Genomic DNA, 23473 nt, shown 5'->3' with positions numbered 1-23473 from the left:
AGCTGTTGTGCCTGCCCAGACCAGACATGCTGCACTGGAAGCAGAGCTATCTAAATAAGATTGGTTCCAAGACCGATCCCTGAGGAACTCCACCAAATCTGAACCACTGTAGTATCCCCTTTAATCAGTTCCTTATCCATCCTCAATAGTAGGGCCACTCCCAGCCTGACGTGACTGATGGGTCATGTACCAAGCTGCAAGCAGGTACAAGATCCGTTGGAATGGATCTGCGGACTTTCCCTGAGAAGAAGAAATTCCAGTCTAGGTAGATATTCCCCTTAAATGCCTCTCCTGAACATCTTATGGATGAGGGAAATATGCAAACATGTAAACCAGGAGCTATTACATTGAATGGCTCAATGGAGCAGTTGCTTTTAAAATCCTTACAAATCTGATCAATACAGTCTCAATACAAAAGTGCTCAGAGTTCCACATTTTAGTTCTGAATGGACTGAAATTTGCAGTTTCACTATAAATTTACAGATGGTTCCAAAGACAATGAAGCAATAGTGTTAACAGAAGAGAGTCTGGACTTTTTGAAGATTATTTAAAAAATCTGCTTGTGTTTTGTGCAGACTGGTAGTAAGACAATATTGTTATTTAACTTTGCTTCAGAACTGCTAGCATACAATATAATTAAAAATAATTTTACTGGCCTCACATTTCCTTTCATCTGTGATCTTGTATCTCTGTTTTATTGCCCTGTTATAATACACTGTACCTTGGTCTGAATGACAGGAGAATTTATTGGCTGTGCTACTCAAAAGCAAACAAAAAACCTTCATGGGAGACACAACTGCCAACAACCTTTTTTGGAATCATGTCTCTAACCTTCGTTACTGTGAATCATCACAGGATGATCACATCAGATGATCTCAAAGAAACAATATAGAGACTTTATTATCTGCATTAGTATGAATGTGATCATCATGCCATATTTCTAAATCAAATGCACTACGGAAGCTTTTCTGAATTAAACAGAACTCTCTCAAGTCCACCCGCTACTTGTCTGGCAGTGCAGGTATTCAAATGGAAAGCTCTAAAATTCAAATCTGCAGGATTTGGCAAATGGAACGTTTTGTTCTGCAGGTTTACTGTACAGGAGAACCTCAGAGTTACGAACACCTCGGGAATGGAGGTTGTACGTAACTCTGAAATGTGTGGAACTCTGAACAAGACATGATGGTTGTTCTTTCAAAAGTTTACAACTGAACATTGACTTAATACAGCTTTCAAAACTTTACTATGCAGAAGAAAAATGCTGCTTTCCCTTTATTTTTTTAGTAGTTTACATTTAACACAGTACTGTACTGTATTTCCTTTTCTTTTTTTTTTTTCCATCTCTGCTGCTGCCTGATTGTTTACTTCCGGTTCCAAATGAAGCGTGTGGTTGACTGGTCACTTAGTAACTCTGGTGCTCGCGACTCTGAGGTTCTACCGTATAATAGTTTCAAGTCGAGACTAGGCAAAACAGAAAACTTAAAAGGCAAAAGTGAAATGCAAGTTCAAGAGGTACAAACTGCTCATATAAGTATTACAAGTTTTCCCGCACTAAATACCAAGAGGGAATTTCAGCCAAGAAGGACCTTGAAAAAGGTGTCATGTTCTTTTATCCAGGTACAGCGTATCCCAGATCATGCAGTTCTACTAAAACTTAAAACCCAAATGAGGCAGGCAGATATAACTCCCACGACGACCGAAGACAGATACAACTCAGATGAAGTTACATCTCTTATTATGACAGTCATGTTGGTTCCGTATATACCCATGCCAAGAGTTAAGAATACAGTTTAAAGAGTTCTGCTTTGAGGGCAATTAAAAGAAGAAAATAAAACTTCTTTAATACTCTACTCACATTTAAGAAGAACAGATCTGCATGGAAAATTAAACATGAATGTGTGTGCCAAATGCTAAAAATAAACACTGGGAGAGTATTTTGTAAGATACATGTCATACCATCAGGAAGTTGTTTGCAGGACAAGGCATCATCAAGGTCCCTGGCAGTTGATGGATCAATGGTGAAGATACATTCTTTCCTATCAACGAAAAAAGGGAACTTAACATCTTTTTTTGTTTTGCACCAGACACGCAGCCCACCAGAAAAGCCCAGCCAACAGTGAAGTTTTCAGGAGTAAAGCCATTGAAACATATCACATCTTCCAATCTAATTGTTTCTCCACCTTCAGAAATCCAGCATCCCTCAGAAAAAGGCATTTGGAATAATGGAACAATTAGAGGATGCTGACTTGTGTGACATTTTCCCCCCTTGGAACTGTTTGTTTTACAGCTTTCCCATCTAATTATCAATTTTCTTCCACAAAAGTACACAATCCATACCGCAAAGTTCTGCTGACTTCCATGGGGGTGAAAAGTCCTTCCTGCCCCAACTCCTTTTTGACAAAGTAGGACACAAAACTATGACAATTTTATACATTACTTTTTTTTAAACAGTGTTTACAAATAGCGAACTTTGGCATCGTGACTTGATACTGGAGTAAGTCATCTGAAGACAGGGAGTACAATGGAGCAGGAGACATTCCAAGTATTTGGCAGGGACGGAAGAGAGTGAGGGTACGTGAATGGAGGAGCTCGCAGCACTTGAACATATCCAGCCTTTCAAAATTGACTAGCCCTGACACAAATCTGCTCATGTACTCTACTTCTCACGAATAATAATAAAAAAGAATGGTATTTAATTCTCCTGGGGCTAGTAGAATTTTGAAGGTTTTCCTTAGCTATTTGTTAACAGAAAGTACAGAGCAAGTGGGAATAAAAATGAAAGACTCGATGGCCATAATGGAATTATGAAAAGTTGATGGAAACAGACTAGTCTCCACATAAAATCCTGGAGCTTTCAGGAGCCCACTGGCAAAGCTGTATGTTGCCTGTAGAACATACAAATCTGCAGATATATTCCAAACACAGCATATGTAAGTGCTCTGAATTCTCAGCATGCTGGGAACCTGTATTTCTTTAAGTACTGCACCCGAGTTGAGTAAAAGGAGATTGTCACCAGCTAGTAAAACTAAATTGAACATGAATAACCTTCATCTCTGTTGTTAAGTCCTGAATAAAGCCAGATGCCACATCCTCTCTAATGCCATGGACAAAGTTAGAGCAAAATGGAGTCTGCAAAACGTTTAAGACCCAAGCTGAAAGATCACAGAGTGAAATCAAGTGACACTGTTTGTTTGGTCTCAGTTCAGTCCTTAGTCAAGTGAACAGATACTGTACTGTAAAGTGGTTTATGCAGTCATACATGCTATAGCGAGACTAGTGTGCATCTCTAGGAAAAATGGGCTCTGAAAAAGATTTGAATCAGCGTGAACCTCGGAGAAAGTTAGAGAAGGAAGTGGATGCTAGGTCAGCTAACTAGAATTAGCTAATCAATTTTTTAGCACTCAGAGGCCTCAGTTAAGACTGGAGACCCACTGAGGTAGGTGTCATACAGACACATTAGAAGGTGCAGTCCCTGTCTCAAAGAGCTTACAACTACTATACAGAATCTGTATAATACCTTCTGTCGATAGACAGAGTCATATATCAATAGTAGTGGAATTATAAAAATACCAGAAATGGGAAATAAATCTAGGTAGGCAGCAGGTTTGTTCCAAGAGAGATAAGACAGAACACAGCGTCTGACTTCAAGAACCATTACATATTAAAGAGCAGTTTGGCAGAGTACACAAGCGAGCTGTAAGCTGAAGCCTAGGGCTTGAATGCCCAACAAATGAATCATTTTAAATTCCTACGTCAAGGGCCCCCTTCAGTAGGGGCTGAACGAACTACGGCAAACTTCCTGTAATGCACATGGACTGGGGCAGGGATCCAACTGCAGACCGTTCTGGGGCATGCGGTGGGGTGGGTGCTATAGCATAGTTTTCTTCCCAGTATAATCTTAAGAATGAGCGCAAACCCCACATACCCCACGCTGAGAAAGTGAGGCTGCTGAGGGACAGAGACTGATTCTCGTAGCTATCTCCTTTTTGGCCAGTTTCTCTCTTCAAATCAGTAAGTCTCAGTTCACTGATGCTACTCCCAGTAGGAGATGCACAGCTGAGAAGCACATGGTTTATTAAATTGCAAGAAGTGTGTGGTTAGTTAAGGGAGGAAGGGATGGATTACATTTACATCTAAAGGAATATTGCCAAACATACACAGAGATTAAACCGTACAAGTGTCATGTGAATTTAGAAGCTTCAAAATCTACGCATGTGCACACACACAGCTCTGTGTATTTCTAGCACACTCATTACTGTAGTTCTTAGCTGTTACTGGTAGTATCTATTGCTATTTGTCTGATATTAGCATAAATTTGTGCAATTCTGCCAAACATACTAAGGAAATTTCTAATGCGCCGAACTTCCATTAGCCTTTGAAAATCTCCCCCAATACATTAGTTTTCTCATCCTACAGCAAACCTGCCTAATTCTCAGATAAATGTTCACTTTTGATCCTTTATTACATATATCCAAAGAAATTGGAAATAACTAATGATACTGGAAGATGCAAGATCTTCTAAACTGCACTGATTTTGATCTGCTTACAGTCCAGCTATCCAGCACCATAAATCAACCAATGTAATGACCTACAAACCATCTTGCTTTCATAAATACATACTCCTTACATTAAAAATCCATCAATGCATGGAATTTCAAGTGATCTCATTCCAAGGAACAGTTCTTACATAATGTCCCTATTTACCATTCTTCGAAGAATCACGTATGTACAGTGCAAGCAAACCCGCCACGTATACGAATATGCCACGTGCTTGCCTGCCTGGTACGGCACGGGGTCATAGGTAAGCAGGTACTTACTGTAAGTATCCCAGAGAGACAGCTATCATATATAATCTTACTTTTTCAGGGCATTTAATCTAAGATAGAAGACAACACTGACCTGAAACCAACTGCCCACTTTACACTGACAAGGTTTAAAGGACGGGATTAAGAGTTTCTTAAATCCAAGTACGTTTCTTCTTATTTCAATGGAATAGATAGTTTATTCCAGCTGTTTTGGGCTGCAACCACAAATGTGCGCCACCCATAGCGATTTGTAGCTCTAGGCAGTTTAAAAATTAATAGACTGGTTTCAACAAAGTGCACATTTGCAGTCTGCATTGGAAAGAAGGGAACATAAATATGCCACTGCCAAACTCTGAATACATTTATACAATGTAGCAACTAATGGAGCTGCCTTGCTTTCAGACACTTGGCCAATGAAATCTATTGTAGGGGTCAAGGGTGGGGCCCGAGTTCATGAGAACACAAAGCAGCAGGGATTGTTGTATATACTTCCAGCCTCTGTAGTGCTACCATAGATGCATTTCATATGCTAGATCACCAGCATCCAGGATAAACATTCGCTACTGCTGAGCAACCTGCTTCCTTGCAAAAGCTAGCCTGATACAAGGCTCCCAGAGTGAGGTATTTATCCTTATATAGGTCAAAATGAAGGCACCCCTTACAAGCAGCCATGTGCGGTACAGTTAGGATTTTTTTAACAACATGTTCAAAATGGGAGGGGGGGGTTAACTACTCAAGGGATCTGAACCTGGAGCCTTTCAATGAGAGTTTTGCCCTGTGCAAAGATTATGGGGGTCAGAGAAAGTCTCTGAACAAGCAATATGATGCAAAAAGTTCCACAGAATAAGGGCTAGGTGGACAAAGTCATGGATCCAAGTAGCCAAGAGGCAAGCATATGGTATACTGGGCCTACATTCTGAAGCAAGCACCTCTGACTTTGTGGTATGGGAGTGCTCACATTTTATCACAAACTGATGCTTCTGTAGCAGGATAGGAGGTATAGAAAGTCTTTAAACTGAATTCTGCACAACAGTGACTGCATTATTCACGTAATAAAGAAAACTTCTGGTTTTGATTTTTATCATTACAGGCAGCTGCAGGAGCCAGTACTGCAAAAAAACAGAGGCCCAATTACAGCATTTACAGTCCTTCTATCGTCCATTGACCTATATACTGACTGAAGGGATGGGGCTTCAATCAAAGGACAGATATAATCTCTACTATCTCCTCCGATTCCTTCAACCAGCCAACACCACCCTACTCTATACTGTGCTTCAACTAGCTCTCTCTCACCCAGAAGTCTCAGTCACTTCAAGACACTGAAAAAGACACCATCTGGATCTGTTGAAACAGGCAAGGTACAGTGTCACCAGCATACCAATAGTACTGCAAACCAAATAATGTTACTCCTTGGCACGTGGTTCCTATGGCCCTACATACGCTGAAAGTGAAGGGTGACAGACTGGACCCCTGCAACACCTGACATAAACCACGGCCAAGTGGAGATAAGAAATTGCTCATTGCTCCTCTTGGATTGACGAGAAAAGCCACTCAGACTCCTCCATGTGTCCCTGCCAGAGCCCACCTGTAATGATACCTCCTCCATAGGCCATGGTACAATAGCTCCCAAAAGGGTCAGACCATGAGCTCCCTGTAACCAGTGAGTGACGGCAAAACCAACCTATGGTAGGTTTTTATTAACAAAACTCAGAGCAGCAGCAATTTCCATGCACCTGTCAAGGAAGAGCCTGTTTAAGTGCAAGCAAATATTATGGCTACATGCACATGCAATAACGTTTATCACTAACTAATACAAATTGGGTGCTGCCCTCCAGCTCCTGGCAGGCTGCCAAAGCGGTCCTGTGGGCTGCAAAATTTGGCCATCCTTCCGTAAAAAATCCCAAAGGAACAATCTCTTCTTGTCATTACACCTAATAAAAATCTGTTTTATTCATTTTAAAACGTCAAAACATACTTTATAAAAGTAACAAGATGTTCCAGAAGTGTTCGTTCCAACATACACACCACTTGGTTAGCTAAAGGAAACTGGTTTAGGAGATATAGACATGCATGGAGTTGAGAGCTTTTCTGGTCTTCATGCTGAAAAGGGCTAGAGATAAATGGGTGTGCCTTTAAAGAACCCCCAATTTTGCTGCACTGACTGAAGACCAACATCTCAGGGTGGAAAATTACTCTATACAGGAGCTCCTTCATCCAAAACATATGTTGAACACAGCCTTGTAGAAGCATACTCACTCTGGCATCTAGCTTTTGTTGATGGAAGAATAGAATCTCTTTCTTCCATCTTCCTCGTGGAGAGATGTGGCGAGTCTATGATGCATCTGGACCAGAAAATTCCTGTGACAATTTGGTAAGGCTGGTGCCACAGATCCCACTGGGTCTATTATGAAATTCTTAATGAAAGGTCAGAAGGTGAACATGCACTGAGCCTGTCATCACCACACAGCTCTTCTTGCATATGATGAGTGCCCATGCGAGTTCCTATAGTACTAGAGGGAGGCTGACTAACCACCACTCCCAGCCAAAGTGGAAGACAGCAATGCCACAGGAGAGGTTTGCAAACTAGTTCCTTCTACACTATTCAAAATCAAACTCCAGGAGAAAACCTGCCAGAATACAGAGCTTAAGTTTATAAAATAGTAATGCAAATGTGCACACAGAGACTCTGGTATAATCAATCCCACTTTATGGAAAAGCTAATTAAGTGCAGTTTCAGACTGCACAGTTCAAAAAGACTTATTAAAGCAGACTAATTAAAGCAGAGCAGTCAGTCATTTTACTTTTAACATTTTTCTTTTAATAGGAGCTAGAAAAACAGGCTAATGAAGTACTGGAGGTAAGATTAGCACATTATTGGTCAGTCGGTGCTATCATGGTAATTGAAACATTCAAAGTCCACAGAACAAAAACAGTTTTTGTTCTGGGATGGTTTTTTTTAAGCAAACAAGTGTATTCATACAACAAGGTCTGCAAGTTTCAGAGGAGAAATCATTCTTTTTATTGTATATTTGGGGCTGAAAGATCAGGTACAATACATCATAATCAAATTAGCTTTTCGCTCAGCTAAAACATTCAGAGTTCAACAGATCTGTTAAAGTTATTAACCATTAAATAGAAACATCTGTGAACCATGGTGACTACCAGTCCTAGGAGTCAATGCTCCATCTTCATTCCAGTGGAAGAATGCTTAGATCAAAAGGAAGCATTGTATGTCGTAACCTATGGCCTCCACAGGTATTAAAGGTGTGGCTCCTGGCAAACTGCTAATGGGGACTATGGTTGGGCAAAGTTTGGGTGTTCCCAATGAGATTTTCAGTACGAGTAACTTGATGCTCCTGAAGGAGAGAAGTGACAGTTTGTACATGCTATAAATATCAGTTGAATTAAATGTTAAAGTGCTGCCATGCAAGCCCTTCTAAAAACAAAGGAACTGTTTCCTCGATCTATAGTGTGGTTGGATAAGCCAGCCAGGTGGAGGCAGTGAGTCTCTGTCATTTCTTTAATAAATTAAGGCCAAGAAATGGCCATTGCTAGGTTACGATTTAGAGAACTGCATGTACCTGGAAGAGCATTAGAAAGCCCTAAAGGAACCAAGAAGTTCTATTCCTAAGCAGAAGAGCTAACAATTTACAGAAGTCTTAGAAACTAAAAGGAAATTGGGACTGTTATCCTAGTAACTACTGGAGACAGACAATGGAGAGAGTGGAGCTGCAATTAAGCAAAAAACTGACAGAACAAACCAACATAGTCAGCTTAGCACAGTGGTTTCCAAACTTGATTTGCGGCTTCTTCAGGGTAAGCCCCTAGTAGGCTGCGAGATGCTTTGTTTACCTGAGCGACTGCAGGTACGGCTGCTTGCAGCTCCCAATGGCTGCGGTTTGCCACTGGCTTAGCAGCTTCCACATCATTATTACATATGGCAGATAGTAGTTGAAGGAAGCAATGGAGCAGCCTGATACAATCCCTCAGATATTAAGCCCCTTCTGGACCATATGCTTGAATTCAGGTCCCTCCAGGCAAGTCATTTAAGTTACTTGATGATTCCCTGGGCTTTGCCCCAAAGCGAGTATTCTTGATACAAAATCTATTACGCAGCCTTCAATAATACTTACTGTCTGTTTTAGGAAAAATAATTCCCTCCCCCAACTGGTTGTAAAATGAAACAAGGAATTTATTAGGAGCTTCAGTATATGCCTATCCATCAGAAAGACAGATGGAATTCATAACCACAGGTTTCAAATACACACACTGTTCAAAGAGTAAAGATTCAGACACAGTTAGTATGTGGCTATATCCAAAGGCATACCGGAGGCTAACAAATCTAGGGAGCGCCTATGCTTTGTGTCTACAGGTCACACAATCATACTAACCTCCTTTCTTCAACAGGTCTTGAAGCACCTGTGTGAAACTTCTGCAGAAGCACTATGGATTTCAGAAAAGACAAGACTTCATAGAATCATAGAATATCAGGGTTGGAAGGGACCTCAGGAGGTCATCTAGTCCAACCCCCTGCTCAAAGCAACTTGGGTCAAACTTGTGTCAATGCAGTTGGCTGTTAGAGGTGAGAAGGTAATTGACCATCATTTTGTTTATTAAAGTTCAGATTTTGTAGGCCTTGTTTAAACTTTAATATGTCAACACTAAGACATTTACAATAGAGTGACTGCATGTCTAGACTCTTGCATCACATTTACATTCTTCCTCTTTAGATTGTCTTGCTCTCTTCACTTTGTGAATACATACAATAGGTTGGTGCTGGTGGAATTCACTTCAGCATCCTGGTTTATCCCTATTAACTTGAACTCAGTGCTGACATTTTAAAATTTACCAGTAAAGACATTTTTAAAATCTTGCAGATCTTCAGAGTCATCTGTAGGACCCTGCCAAGCTGTGTCTTGGAAAAAGTTAAGCAGACATCATTCTTCAGGTCTGGAAACAGTCATTCTAATTTGGGATGAGGTACCCCAGTGTTGTCAACTCACTCCAGTGAAAGCTACAAACATTTTTTCACACAACAGTCTAATTGTTATGGCAACCACCAAAATGAACCTCATTTTTCAGTCACAAGTCAACACAACTAGAATACAGTGCCTATGTAGGTTTCTTATAAAATACCAATAAGCACAGGACCCATTCCTAGAGACATTCATCACTCAAACGGATATAAAGTACTCTCTTTCAAAAAAGGAATTTCAGACAATGGTAATTGTCTGAACCTCTTTAGTACTTCACCACCCGACTCCCAAAGACATCGCTGTGTCAGTTGCAGTGCGCTACTTCATTTATCACTCTAAGTATGGGTAGATTTCAGTTAAAAATCTGGAACAACTGTTTACAAGACAGGATCTAAAAAGGAATATTTTCACAGGAGAAGCAAGCACCAGAAGCATCTCAAATGAGCCTCTGACGGCACCTTAGGATACTTTGGAAAAGAGACACACTTGCAAAAGTAACTCTATAACTTTTTCTTTGTACACTTAAATGAACACTGCAAAATGAACTAATTATACGGGAGTAAAAAGAAAGACTACATTACCCCAATCCACCGTGGCACAAGCTCCCAAGAATCCACTCCCACAAGTAAACACACATCAGAAGTATCCTCTTTATATGTCAACCCAGTGCTGGTCTTTACATTTTTCATGTTTATTTTTTAGCTAAAGCCTTGCCTCAGCTGATTCAAGTCAAAACGGAAGGCTTACAATGACCCCTAATGTATTACACAACAGCCGTAATAAACATTTTAATTTTCATAGAACAGTGCTCCTTGGTTTGCCAAACCAGGACTAATTTCAGCTATTTACTTATGGCTTCAGCGTAAGATGAGCAAAGTTCTCTGATCTGATGACAAAAAGTAAACCATTTAAAAAGCCATGGCATATAGAAGAGACCACTATTTAAATGCCTATTTAAATTTCTACAAGTCATGCTATAATTGTGCCTCAAGTACATGAAGCTTTCTGCCCCACCTTTATCCCATAGAAGAATGAGAGCAGGAGTGTAATTGAAAACACACTTTCATCATGTAAACTTCTTTAATCATAGACTCTCAGAAGCTAGAAACGGAAAAGACGTTAGGTCATCCATCTCCCATGGGCCAGTGCTGGATTGTTCTCTGTGTATGCACGTACTTTGTCCAGTCTAGAGTTTTCAGCGTCTTAAGCAGTGGGGTTTCCAACATGCCCGTGGGAGTCTATGATGCAGTCTAATTTAGGATGAACAACAGAAAAGGTTTCCTCTCTTAGTTTTAACCCAGTTGTCCTAGTAATCTCTCTTTCTACCAACCTAAATAATTCCTATCCCGCCATAGTGATTCATATATTTGTTAGCCATTAAGCATCATTCAAGCATCTAGCCTCTTTGTTAATACACATATAACAGCTAAGCTTTCCCTGTAAGTCAATCCCTTCAGCCCCCTGGTTATTTTTATTACTCAAATGTTTGAACTACATCTCGCTTCTCTGTATCATTGTGATATGGAGGTGAGGTGGAATTTTAAAGGAAGTTCTTAAAGTCATACAATAACAAATGTCTTTTACACCCTTCATATTGTGGGTTTGGTTTTCTTTTACATGACTGTGGACATAAGAACTCAAGGAGTAGGAATCAATCATCAAGAAGCAGTTTGATAAATCAGCTACATCGGAGAAGACACCTAGGACTTTTCTTCTGCACAGTAAACTGAACAAATCTCAAGCAACTAAACTGAGAACCAGAATTGGGGGGAAAGGAAAAGAGGAGTATATTCCACCAGAGTATATTCTAGTGATTCCATCAGCATCTGTGACATGGCCCATAGAACTGGTCTATGTCAGCCTGTGCCACAAGGTAGAACCTAAAGTTACTCAACAAAATGAGGACCAGCCAACAAAGGCAGGAGTAAAGAGGGGACATAAAGAGAGCACTGGTCTCTCTGCCTTAGCAGGTGTGGGGTTGTGAGTCCTTATAAACTCCCAACCCAGACGTTGGGATCTAGATAGGCCCTTGCTCATTGCTCCAAAAGTTCAGCGTTTGTGCGCATCCTCCAAGGGAAGCTCCATACACAGCGTACCAGAATGAGAACCCATAATGAAAAAATGGTTCCTTGTAACAAACAGTTTGTCGTGCCTTTGGTTAACCTGTCATTATGAAAAGGGAAATAATGCATCATCTGATCAAGAATTGTGAAGAAATTGTTTTCTGTATGGTGGTGACAGATGCCAATTTCAGCCAACACTTTCAAGGCTAGATGTCTGAACTCTGGCTCCTCAACCCATATTTAGATATTTCACCAAAAGTGGCCTGATTTTCAGAGAGGCAAAGCATGAACGCATGCCTCTGAAGTTAATGGGAGCTGCAGCTACTCAGCTCTTTTGAACATCAGGGCACTTTAATTACGTATCTAAATACAGATTTAGCAGCATAACCTTAAACACCCAGATTTGAGAACTGTGGCCTTAAAGGGCTGGTTTTTCTCCCTCTAAAACCCCCATTGAAGCCTCACGATCTACCACTGAAAGTCCGACAAGAACGGACCTGTTCCCAAATAGACTTGAACTGACTGGATTCCATGCCCCCTGCATTGTTCTTTACAGAAAATATTCAGCTGTACAGACACAATGAAACATGGATAACGTTCAAAGTTCAGTGTGATGACAAGCCTCTCAGGCAAACCATTCCCCACTCAATGAGCTTTGATTTGTTCTTTATGCGACCAGAGCCCACTGATGGGAAATAACCCGACAATCCACCAATTCCCATGCAATAGTGTGCTTTTACAGCTATGCTTCCAACAGCTTACGTTGCCTCCGTTAAACACCCACCCCACCCCGCATTTCTAGCGCAATATGCCAATCCCAGGTCGCAACATGTGATAGCAACCACTGCATGTCATTTAGTAAGAAATTAAGCTACCACGCTACTGGTTTTTTTTCCCTGTGCAAGCGTAGGTTAGAAAAAAAGCAACGTATACAGGGAACAAGCTCTGACGAAGTCAGCTAATGAGCTTAACCACATCATGGTGACAAGAACACATATCTGTGCATCACTAAAAGTTTATTTATTCAGCTCCATTAGGCGCATCTTCTAATACTGGTTTATTCACATTGGTTCCGGAGGGACATTGTTCCCCAGCCCAGCACAGTAGAAGAGATAGCATGGTGACGGGCACTGTAAAGAACAACCTAGAGTAGATACAGTGTCTTTTGCAACTGGCTTTGCTAGCTATGCGCTAAACTGTGATCACCACTGAGTAACACCTTGTGTTCCTCAAATCATCCTACTGATTTCAGTGGGGATACATGCGGAATAAGCTGCTGCTCAGCATGAGAAAGGAAACATAATCTAGTCCTATGTGTCTTTCCACAGTATCTCAGGATGGCAGACTCAGATTTGCAGCAATGCTTACACATTTATTAAACATGCCATTTGTCAGGTTCCTTAAGAAACCCGGGCATTTTTACATATTCTATTACAGTAGGATAAGTCTTGCTCTAATTATACTTAATGCAAGCTTTCTGTGGTGGAAAATCTCCAGGGAAAATTGTTTAATAATGTTTTATCTGATTTATACCCTTTTCAAAGGCTTAAGTCTTCCACCTGCCCAGAAGAGCCAACTGTCTCACAGTCTACTCTTCTTCCTACTCACCAGGCACTTTGCTGGGAGCAGAATGCTGCCATTTTTACCATCAGCTCTAATTTTATCAACCAACAATCTACTTGGGCACGCACGGTTAAGAGTCTGCTATTAAGTCTTTAACATAAACACTGCTAATCCGTATTACTATCTGCACCATTCCTCAACCGCGACACAAATAGTGGGCAGAATGGCTATGTAGGAACTGTTCTGTTGCCAGTGGTTTCCAATTACAAACAGTGCTAAGAACAGAGCCTCCCTGTTCAGAATAGAACATAAAGACAAGAGAGAGCACCTCCTCTGTTTCTACTTCTCCTATCAAAGAACGGAAGGATGCAATTGTTGTTAAGAAGCAATTAAAGTTACTATTTACTCTGAAAAACCTTAGTAACTGTCGGTAGCTATAGAGTACCTCTGAGGACATCACAACTTATGGTCAACAGATATCATGCCTTGAAATATCTCAAAATATTAACTCTATGTGCTAGGAATTATTCTGGGGAAGTTCTATGGCCTGTGTTCAAAATCTATGTGAATCTAAGTCATACTGTTGAGGGTTTTCATTTGTAAGAACAGCATTTCATTAACTCTGCTCATCGGGAAACAAAATAATCATTAATTGTTCAATGACAACTTGAATGGCCTCTCACTTCTGTGCATTGGCTCCCCACGTTGTTGCTTTGCAGGGCCCGAAATATTCAGTATTAGCATCGGTGCTGCAATTTTGCTTACAAGACAACGTTACAGAGTTAGTTGGGGTGGAAAACGAAAATTTCTGCTCTTCAGACGATTCATCTTGCAGATATTTCAGTGTTTCTTTCTCTGCTCAGTATTTTTAGCTCATTGTTTTCTATTTTGGCAGCTGAGAAACTGCAGTTTGTAATTTTACCTCCAGCTTCATATTTCTTCTTAAAAGTGAATACAATGTCCTGTTTATAATAATAAAATCACTAGTTGGCAGGATGACATCAAATGGAAAAAAAGAGAAAGCAACTGGAAAATTTAGAGCAAGCAATTTTAAGAGCCAAGTTTCGCATTTGTAATGGTCCAGCGGAGGTCACTGGACTCACTTGTTATTAGGCGAATGGTAAAGAAATAGATATCCTCAAGTTCTTCCATGTTAGACTATATAAACCATCTCTAGTTCAACGAGGGTTAGAGCTTTCCAAAAGAGTGACGTTATACATTTTCCACAGTAACACTAACAACGGGAGAAGAGATTCATGCAAAAGGCAGAATTGCTCTGCAAAGAACAGCCTTTTTTCTCTCTCCAATATTTAGGTTTTTGTTTCCCACTATGATCGGACTTTCCTGGCTTTGGTTTCTTGTCCCAGTTTAGCAGTAAAAGAAACAAAAAGATATGAATGAAATTAGAAACATTTGGAACAAGCCTTAGAAATAGCTTTTAGGTTTCTTAGATTTTTGGCTAAACCTCTTCAAATGGTTTCCTCCTCTCCTCCCCTCACTGCAGCACCCACCTCTGAAATTTGAATGTCCTTGTTTGCTCTGACCCTCTTCTTTTCACTAGTGATGTTTTGTACCACACAGGTGAAACACTCAGCATAAAGCAAACAAGGAAATGAAATGTACAGGCTGAAGTAAGGGAGAAGACCAGAAAATGGCTAGAAGTATGTCATTTCAGAATTGGCCTCTGCCACACCACTCTTCCAGTCTCACTGTTTCTTTTAAATAGCAAACCAAGCATTCCTCTTTTCTAATTTAGTTCCAGTCAATCTGAGAGACAGAGAAGGGGAAAAAGGGAATTCTGATCCTAATTGTGTTTACAGATTCTGGAACACACATTTCATAAACTATACTGGTCAAATACCATAAAATCCAAGCTCTCTATTGAACACGGCAGTTGTCAGTACACAATGATAACACTTCATCATCATCTAGCACTTTTCATTATAGGACCTCAATGTCCTTTGAAAACCATTAGTTACAGCACCTATGAAATATTTGTCTCATTTTACAAATGAATAAAATGAAATAGAGAGAGATCATGAGGTTGCCCAGAACACTATAGTGACTTAGTAGCAGCAGAGATGGGAATTTAACCTATAACAGCAGGAAATTTTATAACTGTCTAAGGATTTTGCGTATAAGTTACTATTAAAATATTTTAAAAAACTTTTTTGATAAATTATTGGACGGAGGAAAAAACTGATCTCCTTGAAGAGAATACATGAAAGATATAGGATAGTTCAGTAAAGCAAGTCCCTAAACATGGTAACAGTACACCTTTTGTAAAGATGAAACTTTTAGGAAGCTGGGGAAATATATTTACAAGATAGCATAGACTAGTAAAATCATTCCTTTACACTGATCAGTGTTAACATCCTCTACGGATTGGTATGACCCATTGCTTTATTTTGACCTAAAGCCATGTTCACAATCTTTCCTTTGTGTGAGATTCCTTTTAGCTAAGTAATCATTCCTCCAGCTAAGTACTCCAAAGACATATTAACAAACATAACTCATGGTTTTGAAGAGACTGCTATTCTACATTAGTATAGACCAAAAAGACATGTTTCGAGCAAGAGCGAGTCTTACCCCAGTTTCACCTTGTCAGAAAGTTACCTTCAAAACTAGGAGAAATATTGTAATGCACAATACTTCACAAGAGTCTCAGTCATGGAAGCCCAAAGAGAAGTGCCCTGTCAACAACTCAGTTATCCGACAATAGAGGAATACAAGCAATAGTCAAGTAACTGAGACCATCTTCTACACTAATGGAATGAGTGTCAATAGCAAGCCCTACTAGAGGCTAAAACTAGTATTGCTAACATGATTTTTGATAGGTTTCAGAGTAACAGCTGTGTTAGTCTGTATTCGCAAAAAGAAAAGGAGTACTTGTGGCACCTTAGAGATTAACCAATTTATTTGAGCATGAGCTTTCGTGAGCTACAGCTCACTTCATCGGATGCATACCGTGGAAACTGCAGCAGATTTTATATTTTAGACTTTAGATTTTTGATCTGATTCATGCTAACAAGGACGACCTAGAGCCCACACAACTGTTTACAGATAGCATTGGCAAAAAAGCATTATAGAACAGGCAGGGATTTAGAACAAGCTCTAAAATATGAAGTGTAAGGTTATACCATGTTTACACCGGTTACATGTTAGCATGAATCTTATTTAAAAGCATTTCAGTTAAGATGGCTCTTTCTGTAGCATAGAGGAAGACTTACAGTACAGTACAGACTTACGGCATTGTAAATAATACAGGAGCATAAGTGAAAATCATTCTCTATGTAGTAAAGAAACGAGACCGATCAACTACTAACATACATAGTTACAATATGTGCATACGGATGCTCAAGTTCAGATGTATGCAATTCTGCATATATGTTTGTGGGTGCCTAATTTGCAAGTGCGGATCAGGCACTGTACTGTGTTGACAATATACTGGCTGCCAAGAGAGCACCAAAAGCTAGTCAATACCACCAAGATGGAAGGTTAAAAGTCTTATGACTGCCCCCTTTCCCAGCACCTGTCTCAAGGGGCAATGGGTCATGCCACCAGAGGAGAAGACACCCAGACCTACCACTGAATGGTGTGAGTGTTTTTTGATGGCAGGGAAGGGGAAAGTATAGGAAAGAGGAATGGATTCCAGTTAGGTGTGTCCCACATTATTTGTGTCAATAAAAAATCATTTTCTTTTGGAGTTGGCAAACTCTCACGCTCAGGGTATCAGAAAGCAAGCTAATAGAAAGATTCACATTTAATTACCTTTCCTATCCAAGCACAGAAACTTCATACTAGCTTCATGTGTGTTTAGGAGACTAATAAGTAGCAGTATGGTAATTAACATTGAAAGAATTAATACGTGACTAACATAAGTAATTATTTTGGAAGATTTGACAGTAAGGGTTTATATTTGAGCAAACAGAAGGGAAGTTACTTTGCAGTGTTCACCATCTCTGTGAAGAGACAGCCGGTTTAACCAGAGAGAAGGATTTAAATGGCCAAGCTGCAAAACCATCATGGGGTGCTGATTACCTTGAGAATTCTCACTGTAAAAATTCAGTAACAAAACCAAGAAATGCATTTGGAATTTGTTTCCAAGAATGACAGTGTAATCTGACACAAGTCAAGTTCCTCATCTGCCCACAACAGCATTACTGCTAGGGCAGAAGAAATTAGAGGAAGACTGCTCCCCTTTTGCTGACATATAGCCAAGAGCCCAAAAATAAGAACACTCGAGTGACATCCACCCTCTAGCCTAATGTTTGTGGGGAGTGACATCTTGTATCATTGTGTTTTCAGTCATTCCAAATCTGAAATCCAATATCTGAAGTCTGACACTAGCAAATAAGGAACCTGATTCTCCACCGAGTTACACCACTTTTATACCAATGTTGTTCCACTGATTTCAACAGACTATGCCAGCTTTTGCTCCACTGGAGTGGAGAATCAGGCTTAAGAGGAAACCATTTAATCTTATGTAGAGCACAGCTGTGAAGCTGGGAGAGAAATCTTTGGTAGCTCTGATCTTAACAGTTATCATTACAAAATACATAATTACCTACATCCAAGGATACAGAAAACTTCACTGACAATTGAAGCCTCACATTGCTGCTGTGAGGTTGACAGTATCCCCATTTTACACAGGGTAAAGCTGCAACACACAGTGACGTAGTGACTTGCCGAAGGCCACACGGTAAGTCAGTGACAGAGTCAGGAATAGAACCCAAAGTTGGCCCTGGTCTCCTTTTCCAACTGCTAAATCATCTTCCTTTTTTCCACCTCCATCCCAGCCCAAAGACTTGTATATGTGTTGTGTACTGGCCTTTCAACTCTGGAGTCCAGATACAGATACTTAATGCTGGTGTCTATCCTCTCCTTGACACAATTTGTTACCCTTAATGGGAACTACGTAAGTATTCTAAGAGGGAATAAAATTTGCTGTGGGTACAAATGCACGCACACCTTTACACCAACACAGACAACGGAAACCTCTGCCTTTAGGAATCGAAACCATGCAAACATTTTACCTTAGTAACAATCAGCAGAGAAGCACCATCAGACAGTACGCACCATGTCCCTAAAATGCACACTGCCAACTCTTCGAAACATTGAAAAAAGCCACAACCAAACAACCCAGGCAGCACATGGGACTGTCTCTGAGTGTGACTGAGCTTCAGTGTAACAAATCAGAAAATCCAAGACAGTTTTAGGTACATTACCAGAAGTTCAGTTAGAATTCATATACCGGAAACATCTTTACATAGAACCTAGAATTATTGTCAGCACTGGAAAAAATAAGCACTGGGAACTTTTGTGAGTCTTAAAAAAAAAAATCCCATGCATCAATAGAGAAACATTGTTACAAAAATTATCACTAAAGTATTAAAGCATTCCAGACTAAAAAGAAAGCTCTCCAATTAGATGCCAGGCATTAAATTCTTTATCTAGGTATTAATGTTGTCTTTAATAGTTCTTTTGACAAAAATACCCTTTGCTATACCAAATGCTTCCCCAAACCACTGGTCTTTTGCTTTCTTTTCAAAGAGCAGGGCTGCTTGCCATGCTAACACAGGTATAACTTAGAAAGGCAGTGCCTTTGAATGGTGTGACAAGACAATACCTGTGAAGCGAAAAACCACACCAACACAAGAACAACCTTGAGACCAGAGAGGGTTTGCTGTTACCTTAAATCTCTTCTGTTGGCCAACTCTGAGGGTGGGATGCCCCAGGGCAGGCTCTGGGGAAGGCATTCCAGAACGTCTTGGGAGAAGTCAGAGAAATCCACACCGTACTCCGTCAGGATCCCTTCTGTTTCAGGCTCAATCTCACCAGCCTGCCCAAGACTTTTGGCCATTTGCCTATAGAATGGAAGCACAAAGAACGGATACTTTTATTTAGTATGTACCGAGAACTCTCGACCGGTTGCTATCCCTGGAGAGGCCTGCTGCAGCATCCATGACAGAGCCATCAAGAGCAGATATATCTTCACCCATTTAATCCACCTTCCTGACGTGTGGTGGAAGACTGGGAAGGGAGCAGGGCAATACCATGCCTTATGTATGCAGGGGAAGATGTAAAACACTAGTCAGACTCCATGCTAGACATTTTGTGTGTCTCATTTAAAGGAGACCATTTATATCAGGGGTTCTCAAACTTCACTGCACCGCGACCCCCTTCCAACAACAAAAATTACTACATGACCCCAGGAACGGGGACCAAAGCTTGAGCCCGCTCGAGTCCCGCCACCCCAGGTTGGGGAGGTATGGGGGGGGGGGCCCACAAAGCCTCAAGGGCTTCAGACCCAGGTGGGGACCCTGTAACCTGAGCCCTACCAGCCAGGGCTGATGCCCTCAGCTTTGGCCCCGGCAACTCTAACGCCAGCCCTGGCGACCCCATTAAAACAGGGTCGTGACCCACACTTTGAGAACAGCTGATTTATATCATTAGGTTGTTGGAGTATCCACGGGAAATACGAGCCTACCAAGTTATAAGAAACAGAAAAGCCGTGGTAGTGATGCCCAGCAGCAACAGGAAAGGCACACACTTTCTGTGCAAACTGCCTCAGTTCTATGGATCAACGGCTCTCAACCTCTTTCACACAGTGCCCCGTACTACAACAGGAAAATGTTGGGGATCACCCCCGCATCTAGCCATGAGGTCTCTCACTGCCCTGGGCCTGTCCAAAACAAGGGGTCTCTCTGCCTGGTCTCAGACAGCTCTATCTAAACAGCACTCTCACAGAACTCTGCTCTTCAGTCCCTAAAAGGCCAAAGGACTTTGAGAACTAAGACTTGCAGGCAGTCCAGAGTGCTAACATGCCTATGCGTTGCACAAGGACTTTAAGTTATCTGTCACTTAAGAGCCACTGGATCCACTATTATTTGGTGGTGAACGTACTCTGGGATTGAAGGCCTGGTATGGAAAAGTGTATTCAGCTGAAGGTCGCGCAGGGTCCTCTTCAGCTTGGGTCACAATTCTACCAGCAGACTGCTGCAGTCACGAACACAAACAGATTCAGCCCCTTTAAAGGGCTGCCCCTCACTCCATGGACCACTTTGGAACTTGGAAATGGAGCAAATATACAGAGCCATCAAATCGATATTGAAAAGGAATAAAATTGATGGCCTCTGTAGACACAGGAGTTAACATGCCCAAATACCCTCTCTTCTGTCTTACAAGAATAGCATTTATGCACCTATTTCAAACCATCTTCCAGACTCTTTCAAGGCCTGAGGACACCCAGCGATTTAGTTCTCCTCCTCTGGCTAGCATAAGCCTTTGGACTCTCATCCTGCTGGAAAGGGGCTGAAGTTCTGGACGGGAGTCACAGATGAAGGCAACGTTGTGTGACACATTCTAATAATCTTTGATGAGGAACTCTGCATGCATCTGACTATCCTGCCTCCAGATATCTTCCCTCAGCTCCAGCGCACATCTCACAAAACGTATTTCCTAAGCCTCTGGCATTAGCCATATTTCATTGAAACAAGGATTTAGCTGAAAACCGCACAGAAACAAACTGGGCCTCCACATTACTGAAGTGACAAAGCAACACTCTCCCTATCTGACTAGAAGTGTGACATTTAGTCCTAGACGCTGGCCTTCACATATCCTAGACTGCTCTGTGGATAAGGTGAAGTTTGTATTTTTGTGAGTTTTAATATAGCACCATTAGGACAAATGGCACTTTACAGGCAAAGGAGACAAGAACCCTGGCCCAAGGAAATTACCATCTACATGTATGCAAATTAATCTGAATAAGATTGATAACATTGGGTAAGGGGCAATAATACCAGGGAATACCACCTCTGTAAGCAAGGTTTCTGCAATGTATGAAAAGCTGCCATGATACTGATCCTTCTGCTTTAATTTTAATGAGCTAAAACAGGCACTAATTACTTTCCTAATACAGGCAAAAAATTGTGTACCTGTAATTTGGCTATGCAGAATGTTCCCAGTGTTTCAACTGTGCCATAAACTTACATAATAAACTCCATTTGCATGGTAAATGCAAACTCATCTTTATAAGGGGTAGGTACGGTTGTCTCTTTTTCACACTAAGGAGGGCTGTATAATAAATCTTTCAGATCATGTAGCATGCTGCAAAGGGCTGTGCACTTTGTTCTGCATTAAGTCATAGAGTTCATATTCTCCGGACGAATAAAGCAGCGATAAAATATATTGGCCCTCATTGATTCAGTTTTATCTACAAGCTCTATTGAAGAGGCACACCATGCATTTGGCATCCAGCCTTAATTCTCAACTTCAACCTGTTTGCCTCGGTCTGATCCTTACTGTTATTTTAACCTTACTAAGCAAGAAATAATTTTCTCTTTCTTTCTTGCAGCAGGAATTATACAGCATAGAAATTATCACCTGATGCCCCGTGTTTTGTAGAAGTACACGGAGATTTGGACTGGTGAACCTTCAGGTTTGCTTAGGGTGACCAGGTAAGTGTGAAAAATCAGGGCAGAGAAGGGGGAATAATAGGGCCCTATGTAAGACAAAGCCCTTAATATTGGGACATCTGGTCACCCCAGGTTTAGGAGCCGCAAAGGGAGCTACCATACAGACAATTAAAGCTTGGGCCCTGGGTTTTACTCTTTGTTCCCTGCACTAAGCCCTGTAAGGGGGAAGGAGAAAGTGTCTTGTCTCTCAAACAACATCCTTCTGGCCAAGGAGGGATTAAAGAGGAGAGGAAAAATGGGGGAGGGGTGTTGAAGTATAACCCTTTTCCGCTTCCTCCACTGCCATCGTGGCTCAATATTTAATTTTCAAAGGAGTTGAACACCTGCTGCTCCCACTGATTCTAGTGGAAGCTGCAAGCGTTCAACACTTGTGGAAAAATCAGGTCTCTACTGTCTACTTTGGTATGTTTTTTGAGTCACAAGAAAACACCCTTTCATGGCATGCCTTCCAGCTCAGATTCTGTAACCCAGGTCCTCTTGCGTAGTTTACTGAAATTAGATTATGATCCATAAGGATCAAGTAGAATTTTGAATACTTAGGGGTTTGACACAGGACTCATATTCTTAACAGTAATTAGCATGTGATTTACTATCTTCCAAGGAACATTTCTCAAGCACCCTGAAATAAAAAGTTCACAGCTGATTTTAATTGGGGCCATATTGCAGTCACACAGACAGGATGACTTGCATCAGAGCAAAATCCAACAGATCAAGGTTAACGCATACAGGATAATAGAAAGCCCTGGAGCGAAAACCACACTGTAATTCACTCCAGGGGCTGCACTGCCATCAAGAACAGCAAGAGTAGTTCAAGAGGCTTACAAATGACAGCAGTCACATGAGTCAGCTTCAGCCAAACATTTACTGCCCAACTCTTCCGTACTCGCAGCAAAGCTGGACCTCCAGACATTTAAAAAAAAAATTGACTTTGGAATTTTTTGAACTGTTAGTGACTTAACATTTCCTTTCTGTGTCGTCAATGGCTGGGCATTACAGCTCTCTGGAGAGCTCGCTAATACCCTTCCATTGACGTTAGGGACGTAATAGCCTGTCGTGGAAATCAGTGAAAGGGAATCTGTTGCATTTGACCGTTTGGGGGAGAGTGCAGCAAAACGTCAGCACGTCCAAAAAGCATTTCTCCAAAACATCCGTGTTTACAAGCAGTCTCAGTCAGATTTGAAAAGGCACAAATGATGGTGAATCACTTCCACTTGCCTTTGAGAACCATATTTAATCCCCATCTAGAAGAGAATCTCATTCATAAGAATCTTACAGCCTGGGATCCTTTCAGATAAAATAAAGGGCTTTACAAACTGATATATAAATACACTCAAGAGATTGTTGTTTGCAGTTCTGAAATGCAGCAACAGTTTAACGGTGTGCTGCAATGAACTTCACAACAGTTAGGAAAGAGAATGGAAGAATGACATACTCGGCTGAAACTGCAGTAGAAATTTAGGCAAGAAGATTGTAATTATCCATCTTAGAGTGGCCAGCACCTCTTGCACTTAGCCACAGAAAAAAAGGGACCCCCAACCAAATCATTAGCATCACTTCCAGTCGCATCTAGAAGGTTTTGGATATCTCCT

General features: G+C 41.0%; 1 protein-coding gene across 8 annotated transcripts in view; it reads right to left on the bottom strand.

The window, feature by feature from the left end:
- Positions 1-23473, bottom strand: part of DIS3L2 (DIS3 like 3'-5' exoribonuclease 2) — a 286215-nt gene that overhangs the window by 144142 nt on the left and 118600 nt on the right. For all 8 annotated transcript variants that reach the window (XM_073359152.2, XM_073359149.2, XM_073359151.2 and 5 more), the window contains 2 exons: positions 19101-19274; positions 1957-2036 (listed from right to left, as the gene is read on the bottom strand). In XM_073359152.2, the coding sequence (XP_073215253.1) occupies positions 1957-2036; positions 19101-19274 (254 nt within the window). The remainder of the gene's footprint in view (positions 1-1956; positions 2037-19100; positions 19275-23473) is intronic.

This window comes from Lepidochelys kempii, chromosome 9 (genome assembly GCF_965140285.1).
Source record: "Lepidochelys kempii isolate rLepKem1 chromosome 9, rLepKem1.hap1, whole genome shotgun sequence".
Classification (NCBI taxonomy): domain Eukaryota; kingdom Metazoa; phylum Chordata; order Testudines; family Cheloniidae; genus Lepidochelys; species Lepidochelys kempii.
The sequence above is the reverse complement of the archived record's forward strand: the minus strand, read 5'-3'. Positions and strand labels throughout refer to the sequence as shown.